This window comes from Ailuropoda melanoleuca, chromosome 19, assembly GCF_002007445.2.
Source record: "Ailuropoda melanoleuca isolate Jingjing chromosome 19, ASM200744v2, whole genome shotgun sequence".
NCBI lineage: Eukaryota > Metazoa > Chordata > Mammalia > Carnivora > Ursidae > Ailuropoda > Ailuropoda melanoleuca.
This window is the reverse complement of record NC_048236.1, coordinates 30729328-30754149: the sequence shown is the minus strand read 5'-3', so window position 1 is coordinate 30754149 and position 24822 is coordinate 30729328. Positions and strand designations below refer to the sequence as shown.

The following is a 24822-nucleotide window of genomic DNA, read 5'->3' as shown; positions in this document are numbered from 1 at the left end:
TTTATTCCAAGATCCCATCCAGGATAATACATTACTTTTAGTTTTCATGTCTCCTTAGGCTCCTCTCGGTTATGACAGTTTCTCAAACTGTCTTTGCTTTTGATGGCCTTGGCAGTGTTAATGAGTACTAGTCTTTGCTTTTGATGGCCTTGGCAGTGTTAATGAGTACTAGTTTGATATTTTATATAATGTCCCTCAAATGGAATTTATTTGATGTTTTCCACATGATTCTACTTGGGTTATGGGTTATGGGTTATGGGTTATGGGTTATGGGTTATGGGTTATGGGTTATGGGTTTGGGGTATAAAGACCACACAGGTAAAGCACCATACATACTATGAACACTTCTCATCATTGTTGATGTTGACCCTGATCACCTGGCTGAGGTAGTGTCTGTCAGATTTATCCATTGTAAAGTTACTCTTTTTCTTCCCTTTCCATATTATACTCTTTGGAAAGAAGTCACTATGTGTAGCCCTTACTTAAGGAATGGGGTGTTATGCTCCACCTCCTTTTTTTTTTTCTTTTAAGATTTTATTTATTTATTTGACAGAAAGGGAGTGAGAAAAAGCACAAGCAGGGGGAGCTGAGGAGAAGCAGGCTCCCCGCTGGGCAAGGAGCCTGATGTGAGACTCAATCCCAGGACCCTGGAATCATGAACTGAGCCAAAGGCAGACGCTTAACCGACTGAGCCATCCAGGCGCCCCTATGCTCCACCTCCTTGAAGGTGGAGAATCCATGTAATAATTTGGAATTCTTCTGCAACAGATATTTCTCTCTTCTTTCCCATTTATCTAATCATTTGTTTATATCAGTACGTAATCATAAATATTAATTTTACACTTTGGGTTACAATACTACTTTATCTATTTTGTTGCACAAAGTGTTCCAACTTTGGGCATTGGGAGCTCTTGTCGTTATCTCTGATGTCCTTTTGCCATACCTGCACCAATTACTTTTTCCCCTTTAATTTCTTTTAATTTCTAGTACTAAAAGATGTTCTGAGATCATCATATACATTTCCTGCCCCAGTCTTGGAATCAGTCATTTTTCCAAGGATCCCTGGTTATTTTGACTGGAGAATAGTATTACAAACCAAAATCTGGGTACTAAGTGTGCTTATTGCTAGTAGGGTATCAATACTTCTAAACCCTCTCAGCTGATAAAGCAAAAACAATACATGCATATAGTAACCTGTGTACATACACATATCGATAAATACATCTATATGTAACTGTTTGCATCTATATCAAGCTAAACATGAGTTTACACTGGTGTCTCCAACCCTAATCTATTACTACATGGATCATTTTAGCCTCCTCTCCTAGCTTACCTATAAACTTCCACTCCAATAGTGAGAAACCTGACTCACATCATTTGCCATGCATTTACTTAATTGTTCAATTCTAGTATGAACATACAGCAATATCAGAATTGCTGACCTTTACTCCTGTGGGAAACCACTTTATCAATTACAGTACATTGACTATCTGCAGTTCCTTTTGCCTTTAGTCTTACAGACTCTACTCATTTCCAAATATACTTACATCTGCAAATTTTACCCTTACCCCTTTCAGTGAGGTCATACTAAACATTTTGTAATATACTCAGATTCTTTTGTCACAGTCTGTATTCCATCTTGGGATTCCTCAAACTCCTAAATGATTAAGAAAAATTTACATATGTTAAGGCTCATTCTCTAATGTGAAGTTTTATGGATTTTGAGAAATGCATAGTGCTATTTATCTACCATTACAGTATCATATAGAATAGTTTCCTTGCCCTACAAAATGTCCCGTGCTAGACATATTCAACCTTCTACCCCCCTGAGCCCATGGAAACCACAGGTCTTTTTACTGCTTCTATAGTTTTGCCTTTTCAGAAATGTCAAACAATTGGAATCATACAGTATATAGCCTTTTCAGGCCAGTTTCTTTCAACTAGCAATACACATGTAAGTTTCACCCATGTCTCTCATGGCTTGATAGCTTATTTACTTTTATTGATGAATAATATTCCACTGTATGAATGTACCATTCAAGAGCAGCTTGCTTACTTTCAGTTTTTAGTGATTATGAATAAAACTATTATACACATCAATGTGCAACTTTTTGTTGGACGTAAGTTTTCAAATTATTTGGGCAAATACTCAGAAGCACAATTTCTGGATTATACCGTAAGACTATATTTAGAAACTGCCAAATTGCCTTTCAAAATGGCTGAACCTTTTTTTCTTTTGCATTCCTGCTATCAGTGAATGAGAGAGTTCCTGTTGCTCTGTAATTTCACCAGCAATTGGTATTTGTTAGTCTTCTTTGGAACTTAGCCATTCTAATAGGCATGTAGTATATCGTTGTTTTATTATTTTTTTTAACATTTTTCTTTTTTTCTTTTTTTTTTTTTTAAGATTTTATTTATTTATTTGACAGAGAGAGAGACAGCCAGTGACAGAGGGAACACAGGCAGGGGGAGTGGGAGAGGAAGAAGCAAGCTCCCAGTGGAGGAGCCTGATGTGGGGCTCAATCCCAGGACTCCGGGATCATGCCCTGAACTGAAGGCAGTTGCTAAATGACTGAGCCATCCAGCGGCCCCTTGTTGTTTTAATTTGCATTTCTCTAATAGCAAATTGAGCATCTCACATGTTTATTTGCCATTTGTGTATTTTCTTTGGTGAGGTGTCCAGATTTCTTGCTTTTTTAAAAAATTGAGTTGTTTGCTTTACTACTGTTGAGTTTTAAGAATACTTTGTATATTTCAGATACAAGTCCTTTGTCAGATAAGTGTTCTGCAAATATTTTCTCCAGATCTGTGGCTTATTTTTTCATTCTCTAAACCATCTCTCACACAGCAGAAATTTCTATTTTAATGACTTATCAATTTTTTTCTTTCATGGATTATGCTTTTATGCTGTATCTAAAAACTTCTCCGCCTAACCAAAGTCACCTAGATTTTATCCTATCTTTTCATCCAGAAGTTTTATAATTTTACATTTTACATTTAGATCTATGACCAATTTTAGTCAGTTTTGATAAAAGATAGACGGTCTCTAATTTTTTTGTTGTGTTTTCTTTTGTTTTGCATATGGATATACGATTCTTCCAGCACCATTTATTGAAAAGACTATCCTTTTTCCATTGAATTGGCCTTGTTCCTTTATCAAAGATCAGTTGACTATATATGTGTGGGTCTATTTCTGGACTTTATATTTCTTCCATTATTCTATGAATCCATTCTTTCAATACCACACCATCTTGATTACTGTGGCTTGATAGCAAGCCTTGAAATCAAGTAGTATAAGTTCTCTGATTCTGTTTTTAAGTATTGTGTTGGCTATTCTTTTGCCTTCAATAAAAACTTTACAGTCTGTTAATAGTTACAAAATAGTTTTCTGGGATTTTGATTGGTATTGCATTGGATGTGTAGATCAGATTGGGAAAAATTGACATCTGAACAACATTTAGTCTTCTAGTCAGTGAACAGGGAATATCATTTTTCTCCATTTATTTATATATTTTTTTATTTCATTAGGGTTTTGTAGTTTCCATATATAGAACTTGTGTATAACTTAGATTATATACCTAAATTAAATTTATACCTAAATATTTAATTTTCATAGATGCCATTGTAAATGATACTATTTTGAAATTTCAAATTCCAATTGTTCATTACTGGTACAGCAATTGACTGCTGTATCTTATCCCTGTATCCTATGAACTTCCTATATTTACTTATTAGTGCCAAAAATTTTTTGTTGTGGTTGATTCTTTAGGATTTTCCATATAGATAATCAGTATTATAGCTTGTTTTCCAATCTGTATACACTTATTTCCTTTTCTTTTCTTATTGCACTGGCTACCACTTCCAGTACAATGTTGAACAGGAGTGATGAGGGAGGATATCCTTGTCTTGTTCACTATTTTAAAGATTTTATTTATTTGTCAGAGAGAGAGAGAGCACAAGCAGGGACAGCGGCAGGCAGAGGGAGAAGCAGGCTCCTCGCTGAGCCAGCAGCCTGATGGGGGACTCAATTCCAGGACCTGGGAATCATGACCTGAGCTGAAGGCAGCAGCTTAACTGACTGAGCCACCCAGGCATCCTGTCTTGTTCACTATTCTAAAGAGAAAGTATCCATTTTGTCATTTTAAATATGATGTGAGCTGTAGGTTGTTTGTAGAGATTCTTTACCAAGTTGAGGAAATTTCTTTTATTTCTTATTTGCTGAGAGTTTTTATTGTGAATAGATGTTGGATTTTGTCAAATGCCTTCTCTGTATTAGTTGGTAAAACCAGTAAGAATTTCTCCTTTAGCTTGTTGATATGATGGATTATACTGATTTTTGAACATTGACCCAGCCTTGCATAGCTAGAATAAGTCCCACTTGATCTTGGTGTCTAATTATTTTTATACACTGTTTGACTTAATTTGGTAATATTTTCTTGAGAATTTTTACATCTATGTTTATGAGACATTTTGGTCTCTAGTTTTTCCTTTATTTTAATGTCTTTATCTGGTTTTGGTATTGGGGTAATTGTGGCCTCATAGAATGAGTTAGAAAGTGTTCCCTCTGGTTCTATTTTCTGGAAGAGATTGTAGAGAATTTGGTATCATTTCCTCCTTAAATGTTTGGTGGAATTTATCAGTGAAACCATTTGGACTGTGTACTTTCTTTTTTGAAAGGTTATGAATTATTAATTACATTTTTAAAACAGATTCCATTTAAATTTTCTATTTCTCCTTTCATGAATTTTGGTGGTTTGTGTCTTTCAAGAAATTGGTCTGTTTCATCTAAGTTATCAAATTTGTGGGCACAGATTTGCTCAGTCTTCATTTATTATCCTTTAGTGTCCATGGAAGCAGTAGTGATGAGCACTCTTTCATTTCTGTTAATAATTTGTATCTTCTTTCCTTTCTTCCTTAAAGTTGGTTTGGCTAGAGGCTTATCAATTTTAAGCCTTATTTGACTTTACTAAACCTTTGTCAATTTTATTTTTGTTTTCAAAGATGTAGCTTTCGGTTTTGTTGATTGTTCTCTGTTGTTTCCTTGTTTTCAATTTCATTAATTTCTCTTCTAATTTTTCTTTTCTTCTGCTTGCTTTAAATTTACATTGCCCTTCTTTTTCTGGCTTCCTAAGATAAAAGCTTAATGATTTTAGATCTCTTTTTCTAATATATTCATTTAATGCTGTAAAAAAATTCTCTAAGCACTGCTTTTGCCACATCATACAAGTTTTAATGTTGTATTTTCATTTTAATTCAGAATGTTTTGAAATTTTTCTTGAAACTTCTTCTTTGACCCATGTGTTATTTAGAAATATGTTGTCTAATCTTCAAATATTTGTATTTTCATTTTAATTCAGAATGTTTTGAAATTTTTCTTGAAACTTCTTCTTTGACCCATGTGTTATTTAGAAATATGTTGTCTAATCTTCAAATATTTGTATTTTTATTTTAATTCAGAATGTTTTAAAATTTTTCTTGAAACTTCTTCTTTGACCTATGTGTTATTTAGAATATGTTGTCTTTTTTTTTTTTTTAAAGATTTTATTTATTTGACAGAGAAAAAGGCAGCTAGAGAGGGAACACAAGCAGGGGAAGTGGGATAGGGAGAAGCAGGCTTCCCAATGAGCAGGGAGCCCAATGAAAGGCTCGATCCCAGGACCCTGGGATCATGACCTGAGCCAAAGGCAGATGCTTAACAACTGAGCCACCCAGGTGCCCCTAGAAATATGTTGTCTCATCTTCAAATATTTGAGGTTATTTTTCTGTTACTGATTTCTAGTTTGATTGTATTATGGTCTGAGGACATACTTTGTATGACTTCTATTCTTCTCAATTTGTTAAGGTGTGTTTATGACCTAGAATATAATCTACCTTGGTGAATGTTCCATATAAGCTTGAGAAGAAAGCATATGCTACTGTTGTTAAGAGTATTTTACATCAGATCAGGTTGACTGATAGTGTTGTTTAGGCTAATTATATTCTTACTGATTTTCTGTCTGCTTCACCCATCAATTACTCAAAAGGGTGGTGAGGTCTCCAATTATAATAATGGAGCTTTCAACTTCTCCTTGCAGTTCTATTAGTTTTTGCCTCATGTATTTTGACATGCTGTTATTTGGTGCACACACATCAAAGATGTATTGTCCTGTTTATATTCTGTTGCATTTGCTTTGATAAATTTTTAAAGGATTTTTACATCTGTGTTCATGAGGAATGTAGACTGTACTTTACATTTCTTGACAAGTCCTTGTTAGATTTTGATGTAAGAGTTATGTTGACATCATAAAATAAGTTGGGAAGAATTATCTTTTCCTCTATATTCTGAAAAAAACATGTATAAGATTGGCATTATTTCTTCCTTAAATGTTTCATAGATTTTGGCAATGATGCTACGTAGGCCTGGAACTTTTTGTTGACATTTTTAAATCACAAACTTAATTTCTTTCATAGTTTATGGCTATTCAGATATCACATTTCTTCTTGTTTTGGTTCTGTAAGTTACATTTTCTGAGGAGCTAGACCATTTTATCCAATTGATCAAATCTTCCAGCATAAAGTTGTTCATATTACCTTATTATCCTTTTCATGCCTGCAGGTTCTGTGATAATATCCTTTCATTTTCCCTCTCTTTTTTTCATCTTAGCTCAGGGCTTATCAATTTTCTTAATGTTTTCAAAGGTTGGCTTTCATACTGTTGGCTATGCTGATTTTCTCAACTGGCTATTTTCTATTTCCTTTTATTTCTGCTCTTTATTATTTTATTTCTTTTATTTTGATTTTCTCCCCAGCTCTTTAAGTTAGAAGTTTAGAGCATTGATTGTAAATCTATCTTCTTGTCTAATAAAAGTGTTTTATTTCTTTTCTTCTCATGGCTGCTTTGGTTACATCCCACACATTTCAGTTGTGTTTTAATTATTATTCAGTTTGGGGTATTTTCTCATCTCTAATTCTTTTTTACCCCATGTGTTACTTAAGATCACGTTGCTTAATATATATAATAGCAATTTTATTAGTATTTTATTGTTATTGATTTCTTTTTTTTTAGAAGATTTTATTTATTTATTTGACAGAGATAGAGACAGCCAGCGAGAGAGGGAACACAAGCAGGGGGAGTGGGAGAGGAAGAAGGAGGCTCATAGCGGGAGGAGCCTGATGTGGGGCTCGATCCCATAACGCCGGGATCACGCCCTGAGCCGAAGGCAGACGCTTAGTCGCTGTGCCACCCAGGCGCCCCTATTGTTATTGATTTCTAATTTAATTCCTGTGTGGTCAGAGAACATAGGGTATATTATTTCAATACTTTGAAATTCATTGAGAATTATTTGAGGATCCAGAAAATCCTAGATCTTTGTGAATGTTCTGTGTGCACTAAAAAGAATATGTATTTTGCCATAATTGGATTTAGTATCTCATAAGCCTCAGCAAGGTCAAGTGATTTACATTGCGATACAAATCTATATTTTTGTCCATTTATTCAAATATAAGAGATGGGTATTACAGTCCTTGACAAAGATTTGAATTTGTCTAGTTTTGACTTTATTCTAAAAATTACTTTATTTTGAAGTTGTTATAAGATGCTTACTTTTTACTGACCCTTTTCTACTAGCTCTGGTCAGCCTACAGTCATAAAAAGAAACTTCAAGTAAGTCATAAAAAGAAAAACTTCAAATTTTTCTCTAAGTCATAAGAAGAAAAACTTCTATCATGTTTTAAACATTCTTACTTGCAGTTATTCTGTAATATATACATACATAATATCAAATGATATAAATAGTGATAGAAAAGTACAAGATACCATGAAGGCATATAAAACCTAGTCATGGAAATCAGGAAGAGCTTCTTGATGGAAGTGATAATAGTAAAGTGGAAGTTAGCTTTAATAGAGGAGGTTATGAAAGGAGCCTTTCAAGAAAGGGAAAATTTGTGTGCACAAGCCCTGAGGCAAGGAGGGGCTTGGCTCTTTGAAGAAACTGAAAGTCAAGAATAGCTTCATTGTAGAGTGAAGGCAGAAATGGCAGGGGCGTATGCGGAGGCTTGGAAGCTTCCTAGGAGCAGTGGGAACATTGAGAAGTTTTAAGTCAAGAAGCACCATGATCTGGCGTGCAATTTTTAAAAGTACTTTAACTGTTGTGAGAATAAATTGGCGAAGGTGAGAAATGGAGGCAGAGGGTTCAGTTACGAGGTGATTGAGGTGATTAAGGTGCAGCAGATAACAGAGGCTTAGGTTAAAGTATATGTAGTAGAGCTGAGATAAGTGGAAGAAGTCAGAGATAAATTTTGCATGTAGAACTGATGGTCATGGATTGGATGTCAGTGGTAAGAGAGGATAAAGTGCCAGTAATGATTTTTGGCATGTGTGGAAATAGAGAAATATGAAAGAACAGATGTAGGGGGAAATAGGTTCTAGTACACTGAATATCAGATGTCTAAGGCACATCAAAGAGAAAGTATTACATAAAATATGAGCTTGAAAGAAGGATCTAAGCTGGAGATATAAACAGGTGGCAACTAATGCCAGGAGAATGGATCAAATAATTTAGGCAGGAAATATAATTATAAGAAAAAGAGAAGACTATAAAGCAACCAGAAAGAACTCTAACATTCAAAGGTCAGAAAGAATAGAAGGAGCTGGTGAGGAAAAAAAAAAAAGAGAAAAAAGGACCAGATATCTAAGTGATGGTATCAAAGTCAATATTTTCCCTCTTTTAGTTTTGTGTATGGATTCTTCAGAATAAAGGTTGTTTCTCCAAGGTTTGAAGGACATTATTCATTTTTGTATAGTTATTCATTTTGTGTGCATGTCCCACTGCACAGTTGCTAGGCCCAAAACACTGCAGCTAATGACTAGAAAATTTCTTTAAATTCATTCACATACAGTCATTTTCCTTAAGGCATTCCCGCAATATCAGGATGGCTCACGAAAGATGGCTTCTGGAATTAGCTAAATGCTGGCCTGGAGCCAAGAGTCATATTTTTATACTAAGTTCTTGAAACATAGCCAATTTCTCTCCTCTATAATGATGATTAATTTCCCCTCAAGAACCCCTCTATCTTTTCCTACAATGAAACCAGACTCACTTTTACTAATGGGAAGACAAGAGCAGGGTGAAGAGGCATTCTCCGTGACACTTTCCATTTTTTATCAGATTTCTTGGTCAAGGTTTATATCACTGGTAAAGATGGATATGTGATAGGATATAGTAAATGAAGGAACTGGAAACCCAGACAATATTCATTTGAGAGTGACGGAACTTTTCTTGGTGTAACCAAGCCAGGAAGAGCTGGCAGAAATACCATGGTTTGACATATTTATCACTCTGTTCTGGAATGCATGACTTGAAGTGTGGCTACATGGCCTTAAAGGATGGCTATGTGAAGGAAGACTGGACCAGTGGCATTGACCATAAAAGAGAAAGACTATATGCTAGGTGTACGTAGTGGGTGACCCCAATATGGTGATTACCCAATGTAAGCTATTTGCAGTTTAGACTCTTGAAAAGTTTGAAAAAAGAAAAGATTCTTGGAAAGGGAATAGCATATACTCTTTGAAGTGTGAATTAGAGCTTCCAGAGGTTATACAGTTTGAAAATGACATTCTGATACATAATTCTTTTGGAGGTGGTAGTAGGTGAGTCTAACTTATTTCCAGCCTCCAACATACCCAGTTGAAAAGTATTAAAACAAATCCAGTAAAAGACAAATAAACTGGGAAAATATGCTTTCAACATATATAGCAGACAAACATTAGCTTTAATACATAAAATCTCTTATAAATCAATAAGAAAAATAGACACAATAGTGTCCAAAGAATGTAAATAGGCAGTACTCAAAAGAAAGAAGTTAAAATGCCAGTAAATATGATAAACTACTAAGCAACAATGAAATAATATTTGCCTATGAGATTGGTAATGATTACAAAACATAATTAAATTCAGTGAGGAGAATGGGGTATGGGGATATGAGCACACTTCCATAGATCTTGGTGGAATTGTGAATTGATATAACATTTCTGGAAGGTAATTATGTATCAAAATTTTTAAATTAAAGTTCCCTAAAAATAAACAAGTAAATATATAAAGCTCCCTGACTCATAAATTTTCCTTGTAAAAATTTATGCTAAGAAAATAGACAAGTTAACAAAACTGTGTATACAGGGATATTATTAAATATTACTCACCTTATGCCTGTGTAAGGATAGGCTCTCCAACTCTGTGCAAGCCCCACACACCATGTTTTACACAATGAATACTTAAGCAATGATGATGACGATGATGACAGTTATGAAATTTTCGCACAAAGACACACACACATACACAACAGATAAGTGTGTTAACTGTACGGCATGATGATTATTTATTATTTATTAAGTGGAAGCAGATTATCACAAAGGTCTTCCTCAACATCTTCACGCTGAGTAGGCTCAGGGGGAAGAGAAAGAGGAACAGTGGTCTTGCTGTCTCAGGAGGCAGAAAAGGTGGAGGAGGGGGAAGGGGAAGCCGGAGAGGCAAACATACTAGGTGTCTCAGAGTAGCTTTACAGAAATGCCCTGGAATTTCCATCCGACTTTTTTTTGCCTTTTCTTTTCTCTAAAATGTTTTTATATGGTACCAATCTTTCTTCCACTGTTGATTATAAAGCAAATGTATCGTAGAAGGGTCTGTCATAAAAGCAGTCAAAAGCAGTCTTGAATAATCGGAACACTTCTTTCAGATTGTCTAATGTCAATTTGTTTTCTGGCACTGCTTCTTCTATGTCTTCTTCCTCATCATCTGGCACTGGTTCAAAAGCACTCATCTCCATCAAGTTGTCTTCTGTTAATTCTTGTTGTGTGACGCCCATTAGCTCTTGAATTTCTTTAAGATCTGTATCTTGAAACCCTTCACCCCACCACCTTTTCTTTGTTTTGTTATTTTGCCATATCCACAATCTCTCTCATGATTTCCTTGATCAACTCTGTCATAAATCCTATGCACAAAATCTCAACATGGTTTTCTCCAGCAGGAAATTATTGCTTTGGGCTTGACATATTTCACAGCTTTTTCTGTAACAGTGATGACATTTTCAATGGTGCAATCCTTCCTTACTTTCATGATGTTCTCCCTATCAGGGTTCTCTTCCATAGTGTTAACAATCCCTTCCACAGAGAACCATATGTAATGAGCCTTAAAGGTCCTTACGACCCCCTGATCTTGAGGCTGAATTAGAGATACTGTGTTTGGGGGCAAGTAGACCACTTCAACAACTTTGCTGTTGAACTCGTAGGGTGCTGGGTGGCCAGAGGCATTGTCCAGTATCAAAAGAATGTTAAAAGGCAATCCCTGGGGTGCCTGGGTGCTCAGTTGGTTAAGTGGCCAGCTCAGGTCCTGATCTCAGGGTCCTGGGATTGAGCCCCGTTTCAGGCTCTGAGCTCAGTGGGGAGTCTGCTTTGGGGTTCTCTATTTTTATAGAGAGATCCTTTGCTGCTATGGGGTTCTCTATCTCTCTCTGCCCCTGCCCCTGCCCCTGCTTGCTCACTCTCTCTCTTTAAAACAAATAAATAAATCTTAAAAAAAAAAAGGCAATCCCTTATGGACAAAGTCCTTCCTGACTTCAGGGACAATGAATTAATGGGACCAATCCAGAAAAAGGTTTTTTGTTGTCCAGGCCTTCTTGGTGTACAACCAAAAGACTGGCAGCTGGTGTTTATCTTTTCCCTTCAAGGCGCAGGGGTTAGCAGCTTTGTAGATAAGAGCAGTCTTGATCATAAACCTGATTGCATTTGCATAAAACAGTATAGCTAGCCTATCTCTTCTTGCCTTAAATCCTGATACTCACTTCTCTTTCTTAATAATGAATGTCTTTTGTGGCATTTCATTCCAGAAAAGGGTACTTCTGTCTGCATTAAAAACCTGTTTAGGCAGATATTCTTTCTCCTTAATGATTTCTTTCTTTTTTTCTCTTCAATTTCTTAATGGTGTCTGGGAACTCATCTACTGCTTCTTGGTTGGCAGAAGCTGCTTCTCCTGTTATCTTGACATTTTTAAAGCCAAACTTCTTTTTAAAATTATCAAACCATCCTTTGCTGGCATTAAATTCTGCAACATCACATGCTTCAGCTTCCTTTTGTTTTAAGCTGTCATACAATAACTGCTTTTTTTCAAATCATATTAGAGTCTATAGCTGTGCCCTTCTTATAGCAATCCTGAACCCACATAAAAGCTGCATTTTCAGTATGAGATAAAAGGGATTCTGCAAAAAGTGCAATGTTTCTGCACCTGCTGTCAGAGCTGCAGTTACAGCTTCATGTCTTCTCTTTTCTATTTTTTTTAAAACAACGGTCCTTAAACTGTATTCATTCATCTTGAAATGGCGGGCGACTGCAGCTGTGGACCTCAATTTATGCTACATATCAAGCAATTCGCCTTTTTCTTGTGATGTCATGACTTTTCTCTGCTTCTTGGGAGCACTTCCAGCATCTCTAGCAACACTTTTATAGGTCCCATGATATAAACTTGATAGTCAAGGTTTATAGTATTGCACTAAACGTAATGAAAAATATGTGAAAACCATGAGAGATCTCTTTTTACTGTGATTTGCAATTTACTGGAGAGACAAACTATTCACACAGAGATGATTAGTATCACACAGTGTTTTAAGCAGTTACTGGCAACACTTGCGCTCACCACAGTAGCAACAGGAAGGGGCTATGAAGTTATTATAGTGATACAATATGTACTAATTTCATGCAGTTATGATTTAATATTATATCTTTACATTTGTTTACATTTCTCTCAACTGTGAATGGTGCCATGTATGGTCTGTAAATGTTTGTGTGGGTAAGTTTTGATAAGTTTTAACTTTTTATAATAGATTTGCATATATTTTATGGTAGCAAATGATAAAATAGATTAGTACCTATATATATTTTATGCATTCATGACATATTTTTTATTTTTTTGATATTTCTAGATGATGTGGTTCATCTGTGAGTTTTTTTCAAATGGTTACAAATCTCCAAAAAAATTTTTCAAATATATTTATGGGGGAAAATCCATGTATAAGTGGACTCACACAGTTCAAACCTGTGTTGTTCAAGGGTCAACTGTATTACCAGCGATTTTCTCCATTTTCTGTAAGTATTATCTACAATTTACTTCTGTAAGATTTAAGGTCTTGCTACAATTTTTTTTTAAGATTCTATTTATTTATTCGACAGAGAGAGAGACAGCCAGCGAGAGAGGGAACGCAAGCAGGGGGAGTGGGAGAGGAAGAAGCAGGCTCCCAGTGGAGGAGCCTGATGTGGGGCTCGATCCCAGAATGCCAGGATCACGCCCTGAGCTGAAGGCAGAAGTTCAACGACTGAGCCACCCAGGTGCCCCTCTACAATTCTTCATCAAGCTACTTGCTTTCACTCCTGATTCAACAGATTCCTAGGTTCACTTTTTTTTTGAAAGCACAGGTTGCTGATACTATGGACAATGTGGAAAGGCAGAAACACTAGAATAGCTTGATTTATGTTGTTAACTCTGTATGGGCTGTAAGAAATGTTAAAATATTTTGTAATTTTATATAAAATCAATTTTTATTATAATCCTATCCTCTCTCAGTTTCTGTAGATAACTTTATCTTACTTGAATTTAACCCATAACAAAGAACTCTAGTCCTAAAAGTTTTGCAGATACTATGGATGCTTATGTTTGATTTTGTTGTCATGATGCCACCAAGATCTTGGTTAGATAGCTGCCACTCTAGGTGAGTAAATGTGCAGTTCTCCTTCCCTTTGCACAGCTTAGGTAGGCTTTGGCTTGGTCAGCCATTAGTGTTTGTAAACCACTTGTGAATTGAGTATGTACTGGACTGTTAGTCTCTATGCTGTGTAATGGAGCTCCTGAGTGAGTAAGTTCTAGGGTTCTTGTCCTTGGCGTATATTTAGACAGCTCATAAATGCAAATAAACATACTACCCTTCCAGGTAGTGTGGAGGAAATGTTAAGTGCCACCCCTGACCTAATTTGTCATTACTTGTCTGGGATTTTCTTATATGTGACAGGCGCCCCCTAGTGAATGAAGAGACTTCAGTCGGCCTCTACTACAAAGAGGCTAGAAAAATGTCTGAAGCTGTTTTAACAAGTTCACATTGTATTAAACAAGTAAAAGAGGGGCGCCTGGGTGGCTCAGTCAGTTAAGTGTCTGCCTTCAGCTCAGGTCATGACCCCAGGGTCCTGGGATCAAGTTCTGCATCAGGCTCCTTGCTCAGCGGGGAGCCTGCTTCTCCCTCTGCTGCTCCCCCTGCTTGTGCTCTATCGCTTGCTCTCTGTCAAATAAATAAAAAGTCTTAAAAAAAAAAAAAGTAAAAGAGAGAGGGAAGCAAACCATAATAGACTCTTAACTATAGAGAATAAACTGAGGAGAGGGCACCTGTGATGAGCACTGTTTTGGGTTTTGTGTTTTTTTTTAAGATTTTATTTTAGAGAGAGAGTGAGAGCGCGAGCAGTGGGGAGAGCCAGAGAAAGAGGGAGAAGGAGACTCCCCCCTGAGCAGGGAGCCCAACTCAGGGCTCAGTCCCAGGACCCTGGGATCATGACCTGAGCTGAAGGCAGATGCTCAGGTGACCGAGCCACCCAGGGGCCGCAAGCACTGTGTGTTTTATGTAAGTGATGAATCACTAAATTGTACACCTGAAACCAATTTTACCATATATGTTAACTAATTAGAATTTTAAAAAAAACTTGGGAAAAAATGTTTTGTGCATATGAATACAGGTGAGGGTGGGGATCTGTTCTCCATAAAAAGCATCCAGGATTTCACAATATAAAAGTAGTAACAAATTTTCTAGATGAAGGCCAAACTAATCTGAACTTTGCTAGGTCATCAAAGTACATGAGTAGAGCACTGATCTTTATCTACTCTACCAGTATTACAACTTGACTGGACTTTTAAAAAATGTATGTGTATATATAGAGAGAGAGATTTACATACCTCTCTATCTATACCTATATATATCTACTAGAATCAGTATGATACACATAACTTGGGGTTAAGACTTGAGAAACCATAATTCAATCCAAAAACTTTAATCTTGTAAGTATACTTGATAAATTACATTTTATTTGGTTAATTTCAGGAGAGAGCATTAAAGAAGACTGTGGTTGCTTGAAACAATAAATCAATTACATTTAATTATCTTTTCTCTTCCTAAAGCTCCCGTGACTTTCAATAGTCTTCAAATTCCGTAATACGTATGTTATAATTTTGACACCATCATAAATATTACTTATAGCACTGAGTTAGGTCCTCAACGAACCGAAAATAATTTTTATCCTCTAGGATGTTCCCAGTATAAAATAAAGTCAAAGAATATACAACCAAATCAACGGAAAACAAATATATCAAATAAATATAATAAAAAACAGCACTCACATTATTTTAATAGTGTCAGAGAGCAGAAGCAATCACACACCTGACTCCGTGGACTCTCAATGGAGTATCCTAAAGCAACAATTGGAGGAAAGGTTAAACAGCGAGTAGGTCCTGTGTTTAAGTAACAAGTAGGTGAGAAGTTTACCAAACTATTTTCAAAGGTCTTGTTTGATGTCAGAAACTATCAAATGAAGAACTGTATGTAGTGTATATTTGCTACTTTTCAGGGGGTTCAACTTTCAGGGGTAGGTTATCCTGCTGCCTCCCACCTTATTACCTAAACATTTTTTTTAAATAAAAAATATTTTTTCCTCTTTCACCTAGATTGTCCTTTGCGAAACAATGAGCCTTTCACATTCATCTCAACTACTTCAGGTCCAAGAGGACTTCTCTAAGTCCGCTCTCGCTCCTCCTCCTTCTCTGAAGCTATAACGACCTTATTTAATACAATTATATTGCTTTGATTATTCCATGTATATTTAAAAAGTTTACAAAACACATACAAGCATTCATTCAAATTATTCATAAACTGGTTACTGAGTAGACCCCAAAATCCATTCTCCACCACTGCAGCTTGGAAGACAAATATCACCTGACTAACTTAGAGGGATAAGTTGTGCATTTCTCTCGTCATGACAGGCATTTGCTGGTGGGGGTGAAAAAAAATAGAACCCAAAGGAAATAAAAGTGAATGACAGGTAAGGACCAAAGTACCTCGCCTACCTCATCCTTGCCCACAAAACGCCCATTCTTCCCCGTCCTGTTTCCTAAGATGTATCGGGGGCGGACGCGAGGTCACCCGTGCGAAGGCTGCACACTCCTCCGCAGGGGCGGCGTACCCTCCTCTTGAGGAGCGAGACGGAGAAGGAGGTTTGGGGAGACTGGCGGGGGTGGAGAGCCAAGAGGGGCCCAGGTGTTTTGCTCCCGCGCGACCGGGGAAAGGGTGAGAGACTTAGAGGTGTGGGACGGCGCGCGCCTGCGCGGACCTCACTCTCGCGGTCCCACGACAGCCGCATCCCTGCGCAAGAGTCCTAGCGCGCGGGCGGGAGGAGGGGCGCAGGCCCCTCCGCCTCGCGCGCGGCCACGTGACTTGGGCCGAGGAGATTGGAGCGGCGGCGGCGCGAGGCGGCAGACTGGTGCAGCGCCTGGCGCTCACGGCCGATCTCCTCCTCCTCTTTCTCCTAGGAGCCTGGACGGTACCTTCTACTCCGCCCGGCTAGTCGACGCGGCCTCCGCATCCCTGTCGCCGCGGCGCCCCGCGGAGGAGGAGAAGACGCAGCTGGGCCGCCGCCGTTAGAGGGGTTCCCGGCTGCCGCTCACCCCGTCGGCCGTCGCCTCTGAGGTCAACCCTCCCACGGTGTCTCCGCTTTCTCCTCTCGCTGCCGCCGGCACCCGCTTACCGCCGAAATGGGGCTCCTGGACTCGGAGCCGGGCAGTGTCCTCAACGTGGTGTCCACGGCGCTGAACGACACCGTGGAGTTCTACCGTTGGACCTGGTCCATCACAGGTAAAGCGGCTGGCTTCCCTGTCTTCGGCCCTGCGGGGGACACCGGTCCCCGGCTCTGCAGTCCCTCGCTCTCTGGGCTGTTGGGATGCTGCGGATCAGAGGAGATGCCGGGGCGCGGGGACCGCGGTCGGGCACTGGTTAATCTGATCCGAACGTTAAGGCCTCCCCCTCCCCCCCACGACGCTCGCACGGTTTTCCTCCGAGCTTCCATCTCTCTTCAGCTTCTCGGATGCTGGAGCTGACATATCAGATGGAGTCTGTGCTGCTAAGAGCTCGTCGCCCGAACCACTCCACCCTACTCCCACATCTCCCAATCTCAGATCTGACAGTTTTAACTTATGCACAGGATTGATTTTAACATTTAGTAATGGTCCATTTGGCGAGATGGCTGGGGGAAGGAGGAGGGCCCTAGTGGTAGCTGCGGTTTTGCTGCTTCTGCCTCCTGGTTGCTTTGACACAACCTGCTAACCTAGTATTTTGTCTAGCTCATCCATCTATAGTGTAATTCGGAATAAAAAAATAAAAAGCCGTTGTTTGGCTTCTTGAACCTTGAAGAAAGTCAGTTTTTGAGGCTTTTTCAACAGCAAATATGTTTGAAGCGATTGTCTGTAATGGCTTTGCGCAGTGCAGTGCAGTTAGGGGGAGGGGGAGGCTAAAATACCGGCAAAGAAGTAAGTCTTCACGAAGGGGGTCTCTACAGCAGCACCTAGAGGTTGTCCCAGCAGCCTACATATATACAGTTTTCTTAAATTAGCAAACTTTCCCCTTTAGCTGTTGGAGTTTGTTTGACAGGGATTGTCAATTGGTTGATTCCACTAGTGGAAGCAGTTGTGCTATTATGTTATTTTTACACTTTACCATTTATTTTCTTAATTTGCTTCAGTTGCTTTTAGTTTTAAAGCATTTAAAGGCATTTGAAATAAAAAATTAGCCCAACAGGATTTTAGCAATGATCTTATGATTTAAAATTATCTAGTCCTTTTGCAGTATTGCATTGCATCCCAGCAGTGGAAGAGACTAAGGTTACATGTTGTGACTCTGCCTCCTTTCCCTAGAAATGAAAATATATTCCCATAGTTTTGTTTTTGTTGTTAGTGTAAATGGAACAGTGGTTACAGCATGATTACAATACGTGGGATAGGTTTTGTGGAGAAAGCGTGTGCTGGAATTATTTCCGAGTGTGACAAAATGATTCTTTAACATTGATGCGGCTTTAACTTCTTTAGTAGGAATCTCAAGTTTGGCACTGAGAAATAAGCTGTTTAATTAGCCATTGCAATTGAAACTGGTTAAAAGGCAGTTTTTTGTTTTTTGTTTTTTTGTTTTTTTTTTTTAAAAGATTTTATTTATTTATTTGACAGAGATAGCCAGCGAGAGAGGAAACACAAGCAGGGGGAGTGGGAGAGGAAGAAGCAGGCTCATAGTGGAGGAGCCTGATGTGGGGCTCGATCCCAGAACGCTGGGATCACGCCCTGAGCCGAAGGCAGATGCTTAACCGCTGTGCCACCCAGGCGCCCCTAAAAGGCAGTTTTTAATGGAGTTTTTCCTTAAATCTTTCTTCTATGTGCTGTTACACTGAGGTTATGCTGTACCTACAAAAACTGGGAAGGATATACCCTTCCCTTCATCTCTGTGATTTTGGTTATTTAAACATTGCATCAGGGTTTCCCATTACACAATTTTGTAGATCTGAACATCAGCTTTGGCAGATAATTGAGCTTTGCATACTTCAGAGTTCAGACATTGTGAAGGTTCTCCAATCTCCATAAGCCAGAGCCACACCCAAAAGTTCTCCTTCCTGTCTCTCATTCCCTTCCTATCTCAGCTTCCCAACCTCTTGAGTCTCAGAAAGGCAAACTGAGCACAAAGGGAGAATACACCTTTCTATGTTGGTTAATTCCTTCTTAATGGTGCTCGTGTAAAAAATATTATGAATGAGATAGGAAATTTTGTGCAGTTGCTTCATGTGAAAGCTTGCTACTACCCTGTGAAGGGCATATGAAATAATATTGTAGGCTAAGCCTGAGAAGTGAGAGTAGCCACTGGAACACTAGCAAGTTAGAGGGACGGAGGTATTCACCCATGCTCTGGCTATCCACTTACGAAACCTGAAACTGCTTCCTTGCTTTCTGTAATGAGCTACCTAGTGTAGGTAGGTGATATTTCTTAAACCAATTTAGAGGCTTAGTGGAATATAGTTTGTTATGCCTTGCTGCTGTGAGGAGGAATATTTTTTAGATTCAGGCAAAATAGACCTGAATCCTGTGGTTTCCCATTTCCTTTCATCTGTATCCCATGCTCTCCATGTTTCCTTTCTTTGACTCATTCACACTGTTCTGATTCCACGAGGATCTCCTTTTGCTCTAATTTCACAAAAATCTGAGTGAATGAGTTTCAAAGTAGAACAGTAACTCATTACATGAGGCTGAATAAAAAGTTGATGAGTCAGATGTTTGGAAAGAGGGGGAAATAAAAATGGGTGGAGAGAAAGATGGTCTTGAGAAATCATACTGAGTGTGGCGAAAGGATACAAATTATTTAGAGAGAGCAAGATATGAACTAGGCTCTGTGCCTTTCATCCCCAGACTGTAGTTCCATGCTTCTGCCTTTGTTTTATTAGTTCATTAACTATTTCTCTCCACTGAAGTTTCTACTTAACTGTAAATAAGTATATTTACTCAGGACTGTCATAATAAGAATAGTTACAGATTTGTAGAGTATATTTGGTGATTCAAGAGATTTCTGCCCCAGAGCAAACGGTTTCTGTGAAAATACCATTTTGTGCTATCATATCAAATGGTGCTATTTAATAAAACATAAAGCAATGTTCAAAGCAATGTACAAAAACTGGGTTTTTCAAAGGTACATATCTGGCAAATACAGAATATGACCCATAGAGTATTAACACAGAAAATGTTACTTTTACTGTAATTGTTAATACTTTATACATTGGTACTAAAACTCTGAAAAAGCTGTATTTTTAGAAAAAAAACAAAAATAATTTTCTACTTCCCTGTATTATATTTTTAGATACTTTGAACAAGTATGTTAATCTCAGTTTATATTAATAGGAAAGTATAGACTGATGTAGGACTTTATACTAGTTGGCGGCATGGGAGTAGGAACTCTGATGTCATCGTATTTTATTCTTCTATTCTACTTTGTGAGTACATTAGAATTATTAGGACTGGGATCCTAGGCTCAAAAGTTGTATGTAAATTTTTAAAACTGGTGAATCTTAATATTCTCCAACTTATAAATACCCAAATTATCTACATTATCCGTTGTATTTATTTTAATTAATGCTTATTAGTAGCCTTTTGTGTAACTGAAATTAGCATGGAAGCATCCTACAGAGTTAATAGCCAGCATGTCTACAATAAGGCCAGATATCTCCTGAGCCGCCATATTTCTTTTTTGACCACGTGTTTTTAAACATCCATTGTTCATGAAGTGTGTACACACACACACACGTGTGTGGGGGGGGCGGTGGTTGGCATTGCTCTCTGTTTACAGATATAGTAGCCCATATTTTAAGATTATTTATTTATTTATTTTTTGACAGAGAGAGAGACAGCTAGCGAGAGAGGGAACACAAGCAGGGGGAGTGGGAGAGGAACAAGCAGGCTCATAGTGGAGGAGCCTGATGTGGGGCTCAATCCCATAACACCGGGATCACGCTCTGAGCCAAAGGCAGATGCTTAATGACTGCTCCACCCAGGCGTCCCAATAGCCCATATTTTAATGCAAACTTTATGTCTACTTGGGTTTTGAACTTAGAGCATCGAAGGCCAGCTTAGCTGGCCCTAAGTTCACTTTGGAGGGGCAGAACAGAAAAGGGGATGAGTAGTATAGGAAGAAGGAGGACTGCTGTAGGATGATGATCAAATTTGGAAGCAAGGCTTATATAATCATTTATTCTTTCCTCATCACTTACCATGTGTAGGAATAGTTCTGGGCTCTGGGGAGAGAGTGAGTATACTTGGTCACTGCCCCCCATGCACTTATGAAGTCATGGCTCTTCCACCTTGCTTGGTATCATGGTCTGAAGACATGATCTGTGATCTGTCAGAATCAGGCCCAGCTGGCACATAGGTAAGTCAGAAAAGTCCTGCTTTACTATTCTTCATTTCTTTTACCTACACCACAGTCTTGAGTTGTAAGATTCTATTTTTAGCATATTTTAGCTGACATCATCTGATGTATATATTGTCAGAGAGTATTTGGATAGGTAGACTAAGGAGAAGGACTTCAAAGACTAAAAATTCATGTAAACTGGGAATGTTTTTAAGAGTCACTGAGTCATTCTGGCTTGCTGAAACTCGGGGCTTCTGGGAAGGGGCATTTAACTCAGCTCAAATAAGGGGGGGTAAAAGTTCTGTCCCATGGAGTTCTAGGTCCCAGACGAGCAGGTATCTTACAGTATATCTACATTAGTAGTATTATTTGTCACAGTCAATGTATAGTCTTTAATCTTTGTTATTATCTAAAATATGTTTTGTTTGTTTGTTTAGCCTAGACTGGAAACCTAGTTACCATTTTAAATGTTTCTTTGAGAAAGACACTCTAAATTCTAGGCAGCTAATTAAGGACAAATATGTGGAACATCAGCTCTTAACATGGGATCTCCCTTAGCCAGTGTTTTCAGTGAGGTCCTAGAGTTATCCTCCTCTCTCATAACCTCCCTGAAACCTCTAGGAGGTGCATACCATTTTAGGGTTTTTTGTTTTTCGTTTGGTTCTTATTTTTGATGGCAGACTCTTGGACTTTAATATCTCATACTGTTGTCTATTCCCTGCCTCATCACAGAACATCCAATCACAGATGAAATTACAGGAGGGTAAAACAATGCAAATTCTAGAACTGGTGCCAGGACACAGTGTTATATACAGTTAGATTTTTTGGCTTAGGGAGACAAGGTGTTAAGAATTACATAGGTGATTATATCAGACCGTGCCTTTGTGAGCCACAAAGAAGTGGTCATCCTTCTAAAATTGAAGTTGTTAGATTTTTTTCCTCAAGTCACATGATAATGTCATTAGTGATTTAATATTAGTAACCTAAGTATTATTTTAGGATTTATCAAGTCATTTATTATTTCAAATTAGATATATAAGAACATAGAGAGTGTTGTGTGACAGAATCTGTCTTTTCTCAGTGTAGATGGCTCTTTTTTTCCTTTTCATGATTGGGACATTCTCCTTTCAAAAATTAAGGTGCTATCATTTTATTTTCCCTTCAAATGAGAATGAATTCACATACATTTTAAAAACTCATCAGGGTTTCGATTTTTAGAAAAAAGAAGGGAGGAAACACATGGCCTTTCAAAACCAAGTTTCCAAATTTCCTTTTTAACCTGGTCAGCCAGTATATCCTTGCCCATAGACCTGCAGCTCCAGCCAACTTGGATAACTCCCCCTTGAGTAAAACATGCACATATCTATGTTTGTTTTTCTTGTCACACTGTTCCCTTTGCCTTCACTGCCCTTTCTCCTCTGTCCCTTCAGGAGACCTCCTTTACAAAGCCCTCCTTTACAAAGGCTTTCTTGGCCATGGTACCCCGGAGCAGTTCATTCCTTCATCTGATCCCATTCCCTTTAGAAATTGCTTGTGCACTTCCTTGTGCCATTCCTTCTGTAACTCTATTGTCTTGACCTGTTTTAACCTTTTTTATTATTTATCCTTTCGCTCTTTGTATTTTTATCCCCAACACTAGGAGTGCTCTTGTATTCGTTGATTTGATATGTATCAAGAGATAACCTCCTTAATCTAGAACAATTTCAAATAGTGATATATTCTGGCAGCTAAACACTAATAAGGTTTGGTGACACACTAAATTGTAGGAAGTTGTTTTTTAATGATCTTTATTGTAAGTTAGCAATAAATTCAATTGATGTTGACTGTTTTTAATGAAGGAATCAAACCATTAAATCATTTATTAGCACAAAACAGTTACTTTCAAGAGATATAAAATGAGATACAATTCTCCCTTCCCTGTCTATGGAGAAGTATTGTGATGAGTATGGAAGTGAGGAGGGCAGCATGAAAGAAAGAAAGGAAAGAACACTAGACTGGGATTTAGATGACCTACGCTTTAGTCCTAGGCTTTAGTCTCACTAATTAGCTTTGAGAGTTTGGACAGGTCCCTTTGTTTTTCCAAACTCAACTTTTTTTTCATCTGTAAATTGAGAGAGTTGAATTAGGTAATCTCTAAGGTTTCACCTGGCTGTTAAATTCTGGATATATATGAAATTTTAAAAATTCTTTAAATAGCTCAAACAATTTCAAATAAACATACATTGATCAGTAATTTAAAAACCTCACACTGTGCAAGAATTCCAGTCTTTCCAACACACCCATTATTAGTGTTGCTAAGATAGAACAAATAATAGATTCATATTTAATCCTTTTTACTTTCTTACCTGCTCCATAAAAAATAGGTGAAGGAATAGAAAAAGAAAGGGATACAGATATTTAAGTACCTGCTTTGACATAGCACTGTGTTTGTTGCCATAATACTGGACCTATTTAATTATCAAGGTATTTCTTGAATAACCAAGAGTTATCTATTTTGTCAAAAATAATAGCAATAACTTTAAAGAATTAGGTTATTATGTATTATATATGTAATATATATAATTATACATTACATATATTATGTGATATACAACTTATGAGGATCACTTGTTAGGTGGTTTGGGGCAAGTTGTTCATGATCCTTTGGGTTTCATATTCTCCTAAAGTCGTGGCTTAAATAGTCTAAACTTACTTTATATTTTTTTCTACAGAAAATGCAAAATTTTATCATATGTCATTACAAAAGATTTTCAGTTATAGGCACTTTATGAGCATTTCTAAAATTTGGAAACATGGCTTAAGATTCTTGTAAAATTCCTACAAATATATAGGTCTTAGCGTATGGGGAAAACAAAAGAAATTAAATAATTTTGGTGTAAGTATGTTCCTTAACCAAATGTGTTGTTTTTTTTTTAAATTATATTATGTTAGTCACCATACAGTACATCCCCAGTTTCCCATGTAAAGTTCGATGATTCATTAGTTGCATATAACACCCAGTGCACCATGCAATACGTGCCCTCCTTACTACCCATCACCGGTCTATCCCAATCCCCCACCCCCTTCCCCTCAGTTTGTTTCTCAGAGTCCATAGTCTCTCATGTTTCATTCCCCCTTCTGATTACCCCCCCTTTCTTTATCCCTTTCTTCCCCTACCGATCTTCCTAGTTCTTATGTTCCATAGATGAGAGAAATCATATGATAATTGTCTTTCTCTGCTTGACTTATTTCACTTAGCATTATCTCCTCCAGTGCCGTCCATGTTGCAGCAAATGTTGAGAATTCGTTCTTTCTGATAGCTGAGTAATATTCCATTGTATATATGGACCACAGCTTCTTAATCCAGTCATCTGTTGAAGGGCATCTCGGCTCCTTCCATGATTTGGCTATTGTGGACAATGCAGCTATGAACATTGGGGTGCATATGGCCCTTCTCTTTACTACGTCTGTATCTTTGGGGTAAACACCCAGTAGTGCAATGGCTGGGTCATAGGGTAGTTCAATTTTTAACTTTTTAAGGGACCTCCACACTGTTTTCCAGAGTGGCTGTACCAACTTGCATTCCCACCAACAATGTAGGAGGGATCCCCTTTCTCCACATCCTCTCCAACAATTGTTGTTTCCTGACTTGTCGATTTTTGCCATTCTCACTGGCGTAAGGTGGTATCTCAGTGTGGTTTTGATTTGAATTTCCCTGATGGCTAATGATTTTGAACATTTTTTCATGTGTCTGTTAGCCATTTGTATGTCTTCATTGGAAAATTGTCTGTTCATATCTTCTGCCCATTTTTTGATTTCTTTATTTGTTTCTCGTGTATTGAGTTTGAGAAGTTCTTTGTA

At 37.8% G+C, this 24822-nt stretch overlaps 1 protein-coding gene and 1 long non-coding RNA gene across 2 annotated transcripts in view; one reads left to right on the top strand and one right to left on the bottom strand.

Moving 5' to 3' along the window:
* Positions 1 to 16330, bottom strand: part of LOC109489162 — a 30332-nt gene extending 14002 nt beyond the window's left edge. The window contains exons 1-2 of the long non-coding RNA XR_002142109.2: positions 16122 to 16330; positions 15399 to 15467 (exon numbers count right to left, since the gene is read on the bottom strand). This is a non-coding gene — a long non-coding RNA (uncharacterized LOC109489162). The remainder of the gene's footprint in view (positions 1 to 15398; positions 15468 to 16121) is intronic.
* Positions 16331 to 16507: 177 nt separating this feature from the next.
* Positions 16508 to 24822, top strand: part of ELOVL4 (ELOVL fatty acid elongase 4) — a 31996-nt gene continuing 23681 nt past the window's right edge. The window contains exon 1 of the mRNA XM_002916296.4: positions 16508 to 16905. Coding sequence (XP_002916342.1) covers positions 16806 to 16905 — 100 coding nt within the window. The 5' untranslated portion in view covers positions 16508 to 16805. The remainder of the gene's footprint in view (positions 16906 to 24822) is intronic.